Source organism: Mesoplodon bidens (genome assembly GCF_964165515.1).
Source record: "Mesoplodon bidens genome assembly, chromosome: 9".
NCBI classification, from domain to species: domain Eukaryota; kingdom Metazoa; phylum Chordata; class Mammalia; order Artiodactyla; family Ziphiidae; genus Mesoplodon; species Mesoplodon bidens.
In genome coordinates, this window is record NC_138166.1 from 69805669 (window position 1) to 69821873 (window position 16205).

Genomic DNA, 16205 nt, shown 5'->3' on the forward strand with positions numbered 1-16205 from the left:
GGCCAGAAACCTCAGTACCATTTGCTGGCCTCTGTAGGTTACAGTCCTTTTTATTTAAGAAGACGTATTCAGTTGGAGACAAATGTCCATCTCTACAGAGGCATTTGGAAATTTAAGAAGGGAATTTTGATTGACACAATGACTGGAGAGTTCCCCCAGTCTGCTGATTTTTTAGCTATACATAACAAAGGAGGGAAACTGTTGCAGGAAGGGGCACCCCTTCCAGGGCTGAGACTGGGCTCTTATCTAACACTCAGAAATGTATTGTCCAAGGAGACACATGTGGTGACAAAGCAAGAGACTTTAGTGGGAAGAGGCACCTGGGTGGAGAGCAGCAGAGGGAACCCAGGAGAAGTACTCCGCCATGTGGCTCACAGTCTCAGGTTTTATGGTGATGTGGTTAGTTTCCGGGTTGTCTCTAGCCAATCATTCTGACTCATGGTTCTTCCTGGTGGCGTGCACATCTCTCAGCCAAGATGGATTCCAGCAAGAAGGATTCTGGAAGGTTGCTAGGACATATGGACTGGCATCTCCTCTCTCCTTTTGACCTATCTCAGATTCTTCCAGTTGGTGGTACTTTGTTACTTCCACGTTGCTTACCAGGATCTCCTGTTGTACAATAAATTATACAGGTGGTTATCGTGCCTATCCAGGGTGGGCAGTTTCAGTCAGTGGTTCCCTAACAAAACTACTCATGAAAAGAGAGGGAGTTAAGTAGTTCTCCAGTAGAATTGAAAGAAAGATGGGCCCTGAACCAAGATGGCAGAGTAGAAGGACATGCTCTCACTCCCTCTTGCGAGAACAACAGAATCACAACTAGCTGATGGACAGTCGTTGACAGGAAGACACTGGAACTCACAAAAAAAGATACCCTACATCCAAAGACAAAAGAGAAGCCACAATGAGGCGGTACAAGGGGCACAATCATAGTAAAATCAAATCCCATAACTGCTGGGTGGCTGACCCACAGGCTGGAGAACCCTTATACCACAGAAGTCCACCCACTGGAGTGAAGGTTCTGAGCCCCATGTCAGGCTTCCCAACCTCGGGGTCCAGCAGCGGAAGGAGAAATTCCTAGAGAATCAGACTTTGAAGCCTAGTGGGATTTCACTGCAGGATTTCAACAGTACTGGGAGAAACAGAGACTCCACTCTTGGAGGGCACACACAAAGTAGTGTGCGCATCGGGACCCAGGGGAAGGAGCAGTGACCCCATAGGAGACTGAACCAGACCAACCTGCTAGTGTTGGAGGGTCTCCAGCAGAGGCCGGGGGTGGCTGTGGCTCACCGTGGGAACAAGGACACTGGCAGCAGAAGTTCTGGGTGTGAGCCCTCCCAGAGTCTGCCATCAGCCCCACCAAAGAGCCTAGGTAGGCTCCAGTGTTGGGTTCCCCCAAGCCAAACAACCAACGGGGAGGGAACCCAGCCCCACAAATCAGCAGTCAAGTGGATTAAAGTTTTACTGAGCTCTGCCAACCAGAGCAACAGTCAGCTCTACCCACCACCAGTCCCTCCCATCAGGAAACTTGCATAAGCCTCTTAGATAGCCTCATCCACCAGAGGACACATGGCAGAAGCAAGAAGAACAACAATCCTGCAGCCTGTGGAACAAAAACCACATTCACAGAAAGACAGACAAGATGAAAAGGCAGAGAGCTATGTACCAGATGAAGGAACAAGATAAAACCCCAGAAAAACAACTAAATGAAGTGGAGATAGGCAACCTTCCACAAAAAGAATTCAGAATAATGATAGTGAAGACGATCCAGGACCTCAGAAAAAGAATGGAGGCAAAGATGGAGAAAGTGGAAGAAGTGTTTATCAAAGACCTAGAAAAATTAAAGAACAAACAAACAGAGACGAACAATACAATAACTGAAATGAAAACTACATTAGAAGGAATCAATAGCAGAATAACTGAGGCAGAAGAACGGATAAGTGACCTGGAAGACAGAATGGTGGAATTCACTGCTGCAGAACAGACTAAAGAAAAAAGAATGAAAAGAAATGAAGACAGCCTCAGAGACTTTTGGGACAACATTATACACAACAACATTTGCATTATACGGGTTCCAGAAGGAGAAGAGAGAGAGAAAGGACAAGAGAAAATATATGAAGAGATTATAGCTGAAAACTTCCCTAATATGGGAAAGGAAATAGCCACCCAAGTCCAGGAAGAGCAGAGAGTCCCATACAGGATAAACCCAAGGAGAAACACACCGAGACACATAGTAATGAAACTGGCAAAAATTAAAGACAAAGAAAAATTATTGAAAGCAGCAGGGGAAAAATGACAAATAATGTACAAGGGAACTCCCATAAGGTTAACAGCTGATTTCTTGGCAGAAACTCTACAAGCCAGAAGGGAGTGGCATGATATACTTAATGATGAAAGGGAAGAACCTAAAACCAAGATTACTCTACCCAGCAAGGATCTCATTCAGATTCGATGGAGAAATCAAAAGCTTTACAGACAAGCAAAAGCTAAGAGAATTCAGCACCACCAAACCAGCTCTACAACAAATGCTAAAGGAACTTCTCTAAGTGGGAAACACAAGAGAAGAAAAGGACCTACAAAAACAAACCCGAAACAATTAAGAAAATGGTCATAGGAATATTGATAATTAGCTGAAACGTGAATGAATTAAATGCTCAAACCAAAAGACACAGGCTTGCTGAATGGATACAAAAACAAGACCCATCTATATGCTGTCTACGAGAGACCCACTTCAGACCTAGGGACACATACAGACTGAAAGTGAGGGGATGGAAAAAGATATTCCGTGCAAATGGAAATCAAAAGAAAGCTGGAGTAGCAATACTCATATCAGATAAAACATACTTTAAAGTAAAGAATGTTACAAGAGACAAGGAAGGACACTACATAATGATCAAGGGATCAATCCAAGAAGAAGATATAATATTTATAAATATATATGCACCCAGCATAGGAGCACCTCAGTACATAAGGCAACTGCTAACAGCTATAAAAGAGGAAATCGACAGTAACATAATAATAGTAGGGAACTTTAACACCTCACTTAACACCAATGGACAGATCATCCAAAATGAAAATAAATAAGGAAACCCTCATAATGGGAGAAAATATTTGCAAGCTTTAAAGGACACAACACACCAGATAGATTTAACTGATATTTATAGGACATTCCATCCAAAAATAGCAGATTACACTTTCTTCTCAAGTGCGCACAGAACATTCTCCAGGATAGATCACATCTTGGGTCACAAATCAAGCCTCATAAAATTTAAGAAAATTGAAATCATAGCAAGCATCTTTTCTAAGCACAACACTATGAGATTAGAAATGAATTACAGGGGAAAAAACCTAAAAAACACAAACACATGGCGGCTAAACAATACGTTACTAAATAACCAAGAGGTCACTGAAGAAATCAAAGAGGAAATCAAAAAAAACGTAGAGACAAATGACAATGAAAACACGACGATCCAAAACCTATGGGATGCAGCAAAAGCAGTTGTAAGAAAGAAGTTTATAGCTATACAAGCCTACCTCAAGAAACAAGAAAAATCTCAAATAAACAATCTAAGCTTACACCTAAAGGAACTTGAGGAAGAAGAACAAACAAAACCCAAAGTTAGCAGAAGGAAAGAAATCATAAAGATCAGAGCAGAAATAAATGAAATAGAAACAAAAAAAAACAGTAGCAAAGATCAATAAAGCTGAAAGCTGGTTCTTTGAGAAGATAAACAAAATTGATGAAGCATTAGCCAGACTGATCAAGAAAAAGAGGGAGAGGACTCAAATCAATAAAATTAGAAATGAAAAAGAAGTTACAACAGACACCGCAGAAATACAAAGCATCCTAAGATACTACTAAAAGCAACTCTATGCCAGTAAAATGGACAACCTGGAAGAAATGGACAAATTCCTAGAAAGGTATAAACTTCCAAGACTGAACCAGGAAGAAATAGAAAATATGAACAGACCAGTCACAAGTAATGAAGTTGAAACTGTGATTAAAAATCTTCCAACAAACAAAAGTCCAGGACCAGATGGCTTCACAGGTGAATTCTATCAAACATTTAGAGAAGAGCTAACACCCATCCTTCTCAAATTCTTCCAAAACATTGCAGAGGAAGGAACACTCCCAAACTCATTCTGTGAAGCCACCATCACCCTTATACCAAAGCCTGACAAAGATACCACAAAAAAAGAAAATTACAGACCAATATCACTGATGAATATAGATGCAAAAATCCTCAACAAAATACTAGCAAACAGAATCCAACAACACACTGAAAGGATCATACACCATGATCAAGTGGAATTTATCCCAGGGATGCAAGGATTCTTCAATATATGCAATTCAATTAGTGTGATACACCATATTAACAAAATGAAGAGTAAAAATCATATGATCATCTCAATAGATGCAGAAAAGGCTTTTGACAAAATTCAACACCCATTTATGATAAAAACTCTCCAGAAAGTGGACACAGAGGGAACCTACCTCAACATAATAAAGCCATATACGACAAACCCACAGCAAACATCATTCTCAATGGTGAAAAAGTGAAAGCATTTCCTATAAGATAGGAATGAGACAAGGATGTCCATTCTCACCACTATTATTCAACATAGTTTTGGAAGTCCTAGCCACAGCAATCGGAGAAGAAAAAGAAATAAAAGGAATACAAATTGGAAAAGAAGAAGTAAAACTGTCACTGTTTGCAGATGACATGATACTATACATAGAGGATCCTAAAGATGCCACCAGAAAACTACTAGAGCCAATCAATGAATTTGGTAAAGTTGCAGGATACAAAATTAATGCACAGAAATCTCCTGCATTCCTATACACTAATGATGTAAAATCGAAAGAGAAATTAAGGAAACACTCCCATTTACCATTGTAACAAAAAGAATAAAATACCTAGGAATAAACCTACCTAGGGAGACAAAAGACCTGTATGCAGAAAACTATAAGACACTGATGAAAGTAATTAAAGATGGTACCAACAGATGGAGAGATATACCATGTTCTTGGATTGGAAGACTCAATATTGTGAAAATGACTATACTACCCAAAGCGATCTACAGATTCAATGCAATCCATATCAAATTACCAATGGCATTTTTTACAGAACTAGAACAAAATATCTTAAAATTTGTATGGAGACACAAAGGACCCCGAATAGCCAAAACAGTCTTGAGGGAAAAAAACAGAGCTGGAGGAATCAGACTCCCTCACTTCAGACTACACTACAAAGCTACAGTAATCAATATAATATGGTACTGACACAAAAACAGAAACATAGATCAATGGAACAAGATAGAAAGCCCAGAGATAAACCCTCACACCTATGGTCAACTAATCTATGACAGAGGAGTCAAGGATATACAATGGAGAAAAGACAGTCTCTTCAATAAGTGATGGTGGGAAAACTGAACAGCTACATGTAAAAGAATGAAATTAGGACACTCCCTAACAGCATACACAAAAATAAACTCAAAATGGATTAGAGATCTAAATGTAACCCCAGAAACTATAAAACTCTTAGAGGAAAACATAAGAAGAGGGCTTCCCTGGTGGCGCAGTGGTTGAGAATCTGCCTGCCAATGCAGGGGACACGGGTTCGAGCCCTGGTCTGGGAAGATCCCACATGCCACGGAGCAACTGGGCCCGTGAGCCACAGCTACTGAGCCTGCGCGTCTGGAGCATGTGCTCCACAACGAGAGGCCACGATAGTGAGAAGTCCGCGCACCGCAATGAAGAGTGGCCCCCGCTTGCCTCAAGTAGAGAAAGCCCTCGCACAGAAATGAAGACCCAACACAGCCAAAAATAAATAAATTAATTAATTTAAAAAAAAAAAAAACATAAGAAGAACACTCTTTGACATAAATCACAGCAAGATCATTTTTGATCCACCTCCTAGAGTAATGGAAATAAAATCAAAAATAAATGGGACCTAATGAAACTTCAGAGCTTTTGCACAGCAAAGGAAACCATAAACAAGACGTAAAGACAGCCCTCATAATGGGAGAAAATATTTGCAAACGAATCAATGGACAAAGCATTAATCTCCAAAATATATAAACAGCTCATGCAGCTCAATATTAAAAAAACAAACACCCCAGTCCAAAAATGGGCAGAAGACCTAAATAGACATTTCTCCAAAGAACACATACAGATGGCCAAGAAGCAAATGAAAAGCTGCTCAACATCACTAATTATTAGAGAAATGCAAATCAAAACCACAGTGAGGTATCACCTCACACCAGTTAGAATGGGCATCATCAGAAAATCTACAAACAACAAATGCTGGAGGGGGTGTGGAGAAAAGGGAATCCTCTTGCACTGTTGGGAATGCACTGGTGGGAATGTAAATTGATACAGCCACTATGGAGAACAGTATGGAGGTTCCTTAGAAAACTAAAAATAGAATTACCATATGATCCAGCAATCCCAGTACTGGGCGTATACCCAGAGAAAACCATAATTCAAAAAGCACATGCACCCCAGTGTTCATTGCAGCACTATTTACAATATCTAGGTCATGGAAGCAACCTAAATGCCCATCGACAGACGAATGGATAAAGAAGATGTGGGACATATGTACAATGGAATATTACTCAGCCATAAAAAGGAACGAAATTGGGTCATTTGTAGAGACGTGGATGGATCTAGAGACTGTCATACAGAGTGAAGTAAATCAGAAAGAGAAAAACAAATATCGTATATTAATGCATATATGTGGAATCTAGAAAAATGGTACAGATGAACCAGTTTGCAGGGCAGAAATAGAGACACAGATGTAGAGAACAAACGTATGGACACCAAGGGGGGAAAGTGGCTGGGAGATGGGGGTGGTGGTGTGATGAATTGGGCGATTGGGATTGACATGTATACACTGATGTGTATAAAATGGATGACTAATAAGAACCTGCAGTATAAAAAAATAAACTAAAAAAAAATTTTTTAATAAAGGCTCAAAAGAAAGATGGGGAGTTCTGGTTCTGACACTTTTCTAAAGCAAATGGAAATTGTTTTTTGCTCTGCAATTTGAAAGAATTTTTATCCAAACCCATTGGCCACGAAAGGCATAATTGATAATAATGAGCCATTTTATGTATTGGACAGAAACAAGAATATCCTGAATTATATTGGAAATCTCTGCTTTAGGATAGAATTTTTGCCTGTTCTAACTAATCCTTAGCATATTAAAATAAAATTCCCCTTGAGAAACAAGTGGAATAAGGGTGTCTGAAGTTTGGCTCTGAGAGGTCGCCATGGTTTGCTACACATGTTTTACAACTAGCTACAGGCAAAGGCACCCTTTGAGTCTTTCAATCTTCTCTTGAAATCACTCAGTCGTTAATTCCTAGAGCAAACGCTGCTTCAGGGCCCAGCCCAATCCTACAGGGGGTGGACTTCAGTGTTAACTCTAAGAAATATTCAGCTACTGCAGAAAGCTGTGGAAGCAATTTAATAGCACTTCCTTCTGGGGCTCTTTTAAACTAATAGTCAAGAGCTTGGGACTAGCAGAACATTGTATATAGCTGGAGGTGTTTATCTTTTAGAGGAGACTTCAAAGAAGCTGCTCACTCAATTCTGCTGTCACTTTTAGAAAAGTTTGTTACTTCATTCCCTGGGCATCAAGTAGTGTGACTGTGAAAACTGAAATTATCTGTGAGGACCAGCTGTCTCTAGATGAGTGTGCTAGATTGTACTGCCCACAGAGTGCCCAGATTTCACGTGGGATGAATCATGGCTTGAGAGAAGTGCTTCAAGAGAATGTAAAGGCTTCAGTAACATATAAAATGAAAATTAAATCATTTTAGGGTAATATCGATAGAAGTTTCTGGTTTGGTTTTAACTAGCAACATTTGAGTACCTGCTATGTGCCAGGTACTGTCTTTGGTATTTAAATTAAGTCTTTTACTCTTAACCACATCTTCATGACACAGGTTTTGTCATTATCGTCATTTATAGATTAGGCAACTACAGCACAGAGAAGTTCAGTAATTTTCCCAGGGTCACGTAGCTGGAGCTTTCTGCATCAGTTTCCTTCCATTTTTCCTCAGTTTTTACAATTGAAATAATAGTAGTACCTACCTCTTATACTTTGGGTTGGGTTTTTTGGTCAATTAATGGTGATAAATTCATAATGATCTCCACACACTTTTGCCTATTATCTTTTACACCAAACTAGAAAGTAAACCAAGGTCAAGGTAGAAGTAACTTTAATCAGCTCCTTAAGGGCTCTAACCCACAACCTTAGCCATCTTAGCTCTATATGCTTTCCCATTGAGGCCAACAATAAGATTTGTTTTTCTTTTTTGGCCGTGCTGCACGGGTTGCGTGATCTTAGTTCCCCGACCAGGGATTGAACCCAGGGCCCCGGTAGTGGAAGTTCAGAGTCCTAACCACTGAACCACTAGGGAATTCCCACTTTGTTTTTTAAAAAGCTAAAAAAAAGAAAAAGAAAAGAAACGAGAGTCATTCATTGTTTATTCCTCTGAGGGAAAAGGCTGACACGAGTATGTGGATGTGGGCAAAAGATTGAATTGTTATGTTAGTAACTGGTGTCTGCACATCCATTTCTCACATCCTCTTCCCTTCAGAAGCAATTTCATTGGCTGCATACATTCTACAAATGTTTGAGTGACTTCTAGGTACCAGACCCTGGTGGAACAGAAAGAAAAATATGACAGAACAGGTGGTTGATTTAAGCCACTACTTTCAAGGAATTTAGAGGTTGGTATGAGAACCAGACATGTAAACACATTAATTTCAACACTTTGTAATGGTGTGTACAGAGTTAATGTTTCAACCTCTCCTGTAGCAGATCTATATAGTCACTGAGTCATGCATCCACTGTGTCTCACCTCCAAGGAGAATTTTCAGACCAGCAGTAATGGAAGCATCCAGGATATTCCTGGCAAGATACACTCTGAGAGTCATAAAAGGTGGGAGAGCCATAAAAGGTGTCCCAATCCCTAGTCGGGACATGAGGCTGTTTTTGGTCTCAGCTCAGCAAATTGATAGACTCCTTTTTCTTTCTTGGGTGAAATAATTTCCATGTTTAATTACTCATATCAGTTTTTTAATATTAACAGACTAGCAAATAAGTATATTAAAGGTCTTTTGCATAGTCTAGATTATCTACTTAGAGTTCTTGCTTTATTTTGTCACAAACAGAAGGGTTCAGTGGAGAGTGGAGCAAGCTAAGGGGACGAGGTCCCAGGCAGTTTCCCATTCAAATACCCCTGCCTCAGAGGGCAGCAGACTGCTTAACATCATCATTGAGGCTTTACCTACATACTCCTAAAGTGCTCACCTTTCAAGCCCTGAATTTTTCTAAAGGGAACTATTTTTACAGTGCTATTATCATTTTGACTTAAATTTTTTTTATTTTTAAAATACACAAAGCCATTTGTAACAAAAGTAGGCTCTTAACCTGTTTTTCAGTTTTGTTATAGTTCTCTCTACTGCAGTTATTAATATTTACATTTAAGACACTGTCTCTGTTTCTGGTGGATTTCTTGTGTAAGCACGTGTTAAGTTTTTTCCATGTTTTTTTGCACCCTGTCATTGATCATAAGCCAGCTGATGCAGAGGTTTGAGGAAGTGTTCTGAACATCTTAACTGGCATGCCTTCCAAACTTTGTTTTTCTTATATTCTTTTCTTTCCTAACATGATTCATTAGCAGGCACAGCGTCTTAATTAGAGACTAAATTTTTTTTCTCTTTGGGTCTTATTCCTGTAATAAGTCATATATTTAACCATACCAAGGCAGAGCATTCTAGGAAAGTCTCAGCCGCTGTCACATGCAAATCACTTGTTTCCTATTCTAATGAACACAGAGTTCCATTTTCCTCTCAAATGGTAAATGGTTAGTGCTGTATTGCCTAGATAAATCCCCGTGTTGTACTTAATACTGAGAAAGCTGCAAAGTAATGCTTTGAGTTTGGAAGTTTGACAGTGAAAGATATTTTTCATCATTTTGGGCTCAAAACAATTATTGATAAGTAACATTTGCCTGTATTGTTGAGAATGATAGTACCCCAAATGGCCCATCAGGGTATTAGTCCAAGTCCAGAGAGACTACGTAATACATAAAAGATTGAATTCATCACCAAAAATTCCATCTAACAAGGATCCTGTTGGCAATGGTGAGGCCATTCTTGATGTTCATAATGATGCTTAGACACTTCATGACTGCTCTGGGAAGTACATTATAGAGTCCAAATTAACTATCTCTAATGATGTTATGGTAAATCTCTGCATGTCTGAGTTTATGCGTCATTTAGCTGATAGGCAATGACAGCTTCAAAACCTCTCATTAAGTTGATGAATGATAGATTTTCTCTAAATCATAATGGCTCTTGTAGTTCTTTGTTTTTAGTTAAATGAATACCTTTTTAGAGAAAAAAATTGTTCATGAGGTGAATTCTGGGAATGTTTTTCCAAAAGAAGGATATCAAACAAGGATATCTGTATTATATCAGGTGAGGTTGGACTTGACAGTTGCCATAGTTTAACTGCTTGAAAAAGTGCCCACTAGTATTTCTACATCCTTCTTTAATGCACTGTCTGCTTTTGCATGGCACGGTGGGAAGACTGAGTGGAGAGAGAAGAAAGGACAAGAGAAAGAAAGAAAGGACTCAAGGGATAAAAGAGACATGGTTGGGCCAAAAGAAATCATTCCTTCTCATCACTACATAAAGTTTTGCTGAAACTATGACTAAATTTTCCAGACGTAGCCCTAAAAGGGTGGAACTCCTCCATGAACTGTAAGAGATAAAAGGGATTTGAGTAGATATTTGAGTACCTACTATTACCTGGTACCATGTACCATGTGCTTTTTATACATTAACTATTTAACCACATTACAGAAACCTTTTGAGGTAGGATCTAAATTGACATCACATTTTTTAGATGTTTTCAGTTAAAATTTAATTCAAAAAAATACTCTAGTACCCACTGTGTGCCCGGCTCTAGAAATGTAACAATGAACAAAGGCCATGTCCAAACAGACATTCTGGTGGAAAAGACAGAGAGCAAATAAGAAAACAAATAGATACACAAAATGATTTCAGGGTGTGATCAATGCTTTGAAGAAAAATAAAACATCCTAGAGGAATAAAAAGTAACTTGAAGGAGGAGTGTTTTAGACAGAGTAGTCAGAAAAAGAGGTAGTAGCGTTTAAGCAGAGACCAGGATGACGGAGCCATGTTAGGATATGTGAGGGAGCAGTGTTTCAGGCAGACAATGCGACAAGGACAGAAGTAGCTGGGTGGAAGTCAGCTTGCTGTGTTCAAGCAGTATAGCAAAAGAGCAGTCTGGCTGGAGCCAGCTGAGCAAGAGAAAAAGTGGTGGGACATAGTGATGGAGAGGGAGCCAGGGCAGAACATGGAGGCCTTCTAAGCCATGGTAAGGCCTCTGAATTTTGTTCTGAGTGTGTGAGAAGCCCTGGGAGGGGTCATACAAACAGGGAGGTGCCCTTTAGAAAGCTCACAGTGGCTGCTGTCTGGGAAATAGACTGTAGGGGACCTCAAATAGAAACAGAGTCCAGCTAGGAAGATGTTTCAGAGTCTGTCAAAAGATATTAGTGGGTTTTTGGGGTTTTTTTTTTTTTTTGCGGTACGTGGGCCTCTCACTGTTGTGGCCTCTCCCGTTGTGGAGCACAGACTCTGGATACACAGGCTCAGTAGTTGTGGCTCACGGGCCCAGCCGCTCCACGGCATGTGGGATCTTCCTGGACCGGGGCATGAACCCCTGTCCCCTGCATCGGCAGGCGGCCTCTCAGCCACTGCGCCACCAGGGAAGCCCATTAATGGGTTTTTTTTAAAGATCCCCAAGAGATTCTTATGTGGATCCAGGGTTGAGAAATGCTGATTAACATTTAAGAGAAAAGAATTTCACTGAAAGGTTATCACTGCTTCTTCAAAAAGAAAAACGTATGAAAATATTATTAAACATTTTTGCATATTTTTAAATGTTTGATTTAGTATATATCCCAAATCCTAACCATTTAGGATATATCCTAAATCCTAAAATTTGATTATCATTTCTTATCCCTGAAATAACAGCTTTAATATATTCTGTTTGCATTATTTTAAAACCATTTGCGTTTGGGTTCTGTCTTGTTTTGTTTTTGAGTTCTGTGTCTACTTTCTCCTTTCGTCTCTTCCTCCTTCACCCCTCCTGTTTATCTCTAATCCCTCTGTTCTTCCTACAAAGGAACTTGGAAAATCCTGGGAAGAAGTTCAACTAGAAGATGATCGGGAGTTGCTAGATCATCAGGAAGAGTAAGACTTATTATTGATGCTACTTAATTACAGTGGTTGAAGAGAAGGAAAACAGTTCTTTAGTTTGATTTAAAATTACCATTCTGAAAAGACAGAGTAAAAAGAAAGAGAACCCTCTCTCTAATCCATGCATCATTGCATGTAATATAGCAAAAACTTGAATTCAAAATAACTTTGACACCTCATACCAGTCAGAATGGCCATCATCAAAAAGTCTGCAAATAATAAATGCTGGAGAAGGTATGAAGAAAAAGGAACCCTCCTACAGTTTTGATGGGTATGTAACTTGGTGCAGCCACTGTGGAGAACAGTATAGAGGTTCCTTAAAAAACTAAAAATAGAGTTAGCATATGATCCAACAATCACCCTCCTGGGCATATATCTGGAAAAGACGAAAACTCTAATTTGAAAAGATAAATGGGACTTCCCTGGTAGTCCAGTGGTTAAGATTCCTGGTCGGGGAAGTTCCACGTGCCGTGAGGTGTGGCCGAAAACAAAACAGAAAAAGAAAGAAAAAGAAAAGATACATGCATCCCAGTGTTCATGGCAGCGCTGTTTACAGTAGCCAAGACATGGAAGCAACCTAAATGTCCATGGACAGTTGAATGGATAAACTGTTTGTGGTATACAAACAATGGAATATTACTCAGCCAAAAAAAAGAATGATATAATACCATTTGCAGCAATATAGATGGACCTAGAGATTATCGTACTAAGTAAAGTAAGTCAGACAAAGACAAATATCATATGATATCACTTGTATGCGGAATCTAATAAAATGATACAAATGAACTTACTTACGAAACAGAAATAGACTCACAGACATAAAAAACAAATTTATGTTTACCAAAGGGGAAAGGGGGGATAAATTAGGGGTTCAGCATTAACAGATACACAGTCCTATATATAAAATAGGTAAACAACAAGGTCGTACTGTATAACACAGGGAATTATATTCAGTATCTTGTAATAACCTATAATGGAAAAGAATCTGATAGAGAATATATATGTATATAAATATATATGTATATAAAAAGATTTTATACATATGTATATAAAAAGCTGAATCACTTTGCTGTACACCTGAAACTAACACAGCATTTTAAATCAACTATACTTCAATAAAAAATAATAATCATAATACCAAAATAACTTGGACATAAGAATCACTAAAGCAACTGTTATTCCAACTAAATAGTGTTTTGCTACTAAAGCTATTCATTGAACATACAGGTAGTATACAATTCAGAGAAAAATATATTCCAAAGTGCTTTGCTTATTAGTCCATTGGTCCCTAGACTTTATTTATTTATTTATTTATTTATTTATTTTTTTTTTCGGTAGGCGGGCCTCTCACTGTTGTGGCCTCTCCCCTTGCAGAGCACAGGCTCCGGATGCGCAGGCTCAGCAGCCATGGCTCACGGGCCCAGCCGCTCTGCGGCATGTGGGATCTTCCCAGACCGGGGCACGAACCCGTGTCCCCTGCATCGGCAGGCGGACTCTCAACCACTGTGCCACCAGGGAAGCCCCCTAGACTTTAAAGTGATATGATCTTTGAACTCTGTCTCCATGCTGCTTGCCATTGGAGTAGTGAATATAACTCAATGGAGGTTAACCTTGTTCTGCGTTCATCCCGTTGATGACTAACTTAAAACAGTCACAGCTTCTTTGTTTGAAATTATAAGCTTGAAAAATATTCTTTTCAACCTAAAAGGATTCCCTGTTATTCATCCTCTTTTCATTCAAAGCTGTTCAGCCTTTTGTCTCTCCCGGGATTTTGGTTCTCCTGGTTTAAGAATGACAAGAAGTTGACGGTATCTCAAAAAATAAATGCAATGAGGGGAGAAAATGGTAAAAAGGGCCCTGTATGCCTTTTGATTTCTCTATTTGCCATCAAATTTAACACTTGCCCCATTTAAAATGATCAGTATTTCCCACATGATAGATAAAGGTTTGCCTTTTTAAAATACGCCATTTATCATGCAGAAACACACTCCCAGCACTGCACCTCACAGCATGCGCACTTAGTGGTCATGGTTAATGAGAGAGAGCTTACATTTCCTGATATATCTTCTCTGCAAATTAAAGCTGGTTGTCTCAGAAACACATTACACTGATCTCATAGTGAAATAGCTGCTCGGAGAGGCAAATGTAGGAAAATGGAGCAGCACCTGTTTGCTATTTATATTAATTTCATGGTGCTACTTTGAATTTCAAAAACTGTATCAAAAAGTCATAATATGATATGACAGTCTTTACAGAAATGTCAGAGTTGAAAGAGAATGGCAGGGTTTCCTAGGGAGCAGAAAGTAATACCAAGTCACTGTGCAGGACGCCCTCTTAATGAAGAGAATCTCCATGTTTGCTATTTTCTTTCTAACACAGTGACTGGTCTGATTGGGAAGAACACCCTCTCTCTGCTGTCTGCCTATTTTGTGAAAAGCAAGCAGAAACAATTGAGAAATTATGTGTCCACATGGAGGTGAGACACTTTTATTCATTTGAATTTTGTTTCGTTGTTCCAACAGGGAGAAGCTGACGATAACTGCAACCTCATCATCTTATACCTTTAGTTTCTCAATTATTTTCCCCTTCCTAAAAGTGCTATAAGCAAAACAGAAGAGACAGGGCAGGTCCATGGAGGAGAACTAGAACTCAGGGCAGTTAAGTACAACTGACTGGACCTGGGTGAACTGTTAGTTTGGGATTTCACAGACCACTGATGCCATCCCACCTCTGAGATGCTTATGAGATACTTCTGGCTTAGACTGTGGGATCTGCAACCACGGTTAACAATACCCAGGATATGGACAGGTTCTGAGTCTTTTTCCAGTGCTTCCCATGCTGGTGAACAAGGAGAGCAGGAAGAGAAAAAGTTGCCGTTTACAGAGCCCTTGGGGGAAATGGGGGTGGGAGAGCCATGGAGGTGGAGAGGGCACAGGGTGTGGTCTTACAGCTCCTTCAGTTAAAAGGATTTGGAGAGAAGAAATTTGAGGACATTTCCAGTTTGCGCTTTCCTTTCTGGAGGCCATCTTTATGTTATATTGGGAGTAGAGAGTTGAGTGTAATGGAAATATATTACTGTATTATTCTGATGTGCCCTCCCTCCCCTCCCCCCACTCAGCTCTGTCATAGTGGAGCAGACTCCTTTTTCACCCATGTTCATTCCATTCTCATTCGTAAAAACAAGCACCTGAAAGATGTTCAAAAGGCTATGGGCATTTACTCAAGTGAAAACAGAGTCATTTTGTCTGAAACAGGTTGCCACTAGTATGTGTGTATAGTTTCCAGTGTTTAAATGTAACTCGTAATATCCTAGTATCTTTGAATTGAAAGGAGCCTTGGTCCCCCTATCCTGTGTAAGAATTCCCTTTGCAGTATCCTTGACTGGTGTCCTCAACCTCTGCTCAGTTACTTTCAGTGATAACATATCATGCAATTCTTAATTATCCTGACTGTGATGCTACACTGAATACCTTCACAGAGAGTTAGACGGTCTTTATTCTCTGTGAGCTTATAAGTTGAAGCATTTACCCAGATGGGCGATTGCAGGGATGGAACAGAATAAAAATAAGTCTATGCATCATGAAAATCAAGACATGTAATTTGTGGGAAGGTATGAGTGAAGAGTAACTTGCAGATTTAAACACTGTATTTGACAGCATAAAACTAAGAGCAGAATTTTTTAAATTACATATCTGCTTGTGGAGCAAAGGACCTATATTCATAATTCTAGTCCAGACACACAGTACAGTAGGGCCACATCTTACCTAGCGACTGAGGACACTTCTGTCAGACTGCAGAATGCATACAGAGTAAATTATAAAGACTAGATAAAGCTGTGAACAATTAAAATGTTTTAACTGATTGACATGACTTGTTTGGACTGTGCTTTATAAAGCAGTTG

The 16205-nt window shown here is 39.5% G+C and overlaps 1 protein-coding gene across 4 annotated transcripts in view; it reads left to right on the forward strand.

Annotated features, from left to right (window-relative positions):
* Positions 1–16205, forward strand: part of ZNF277 (zinc finger protein 277) — a 118915-nt gene that overhangs the window by 97785 nt on the left and 4925 nt on the right. For all 4 annotated transcript variants that reach the window (XM_081244672.1, XM_081244673.1, XM_081244674.1 and 1 more), the window contains 2 exons: positions 12231–12298; positions 14684–14780. In XM_081244672.1, the coding sequence (XP_081100798.1) occupies positions 12231–12298; positions 14684–14780 (165 nt within the window). The remainder of the gene's footprint in view (positions 1–12230; positions 12299–14683; positions 14781–16205) is intronic.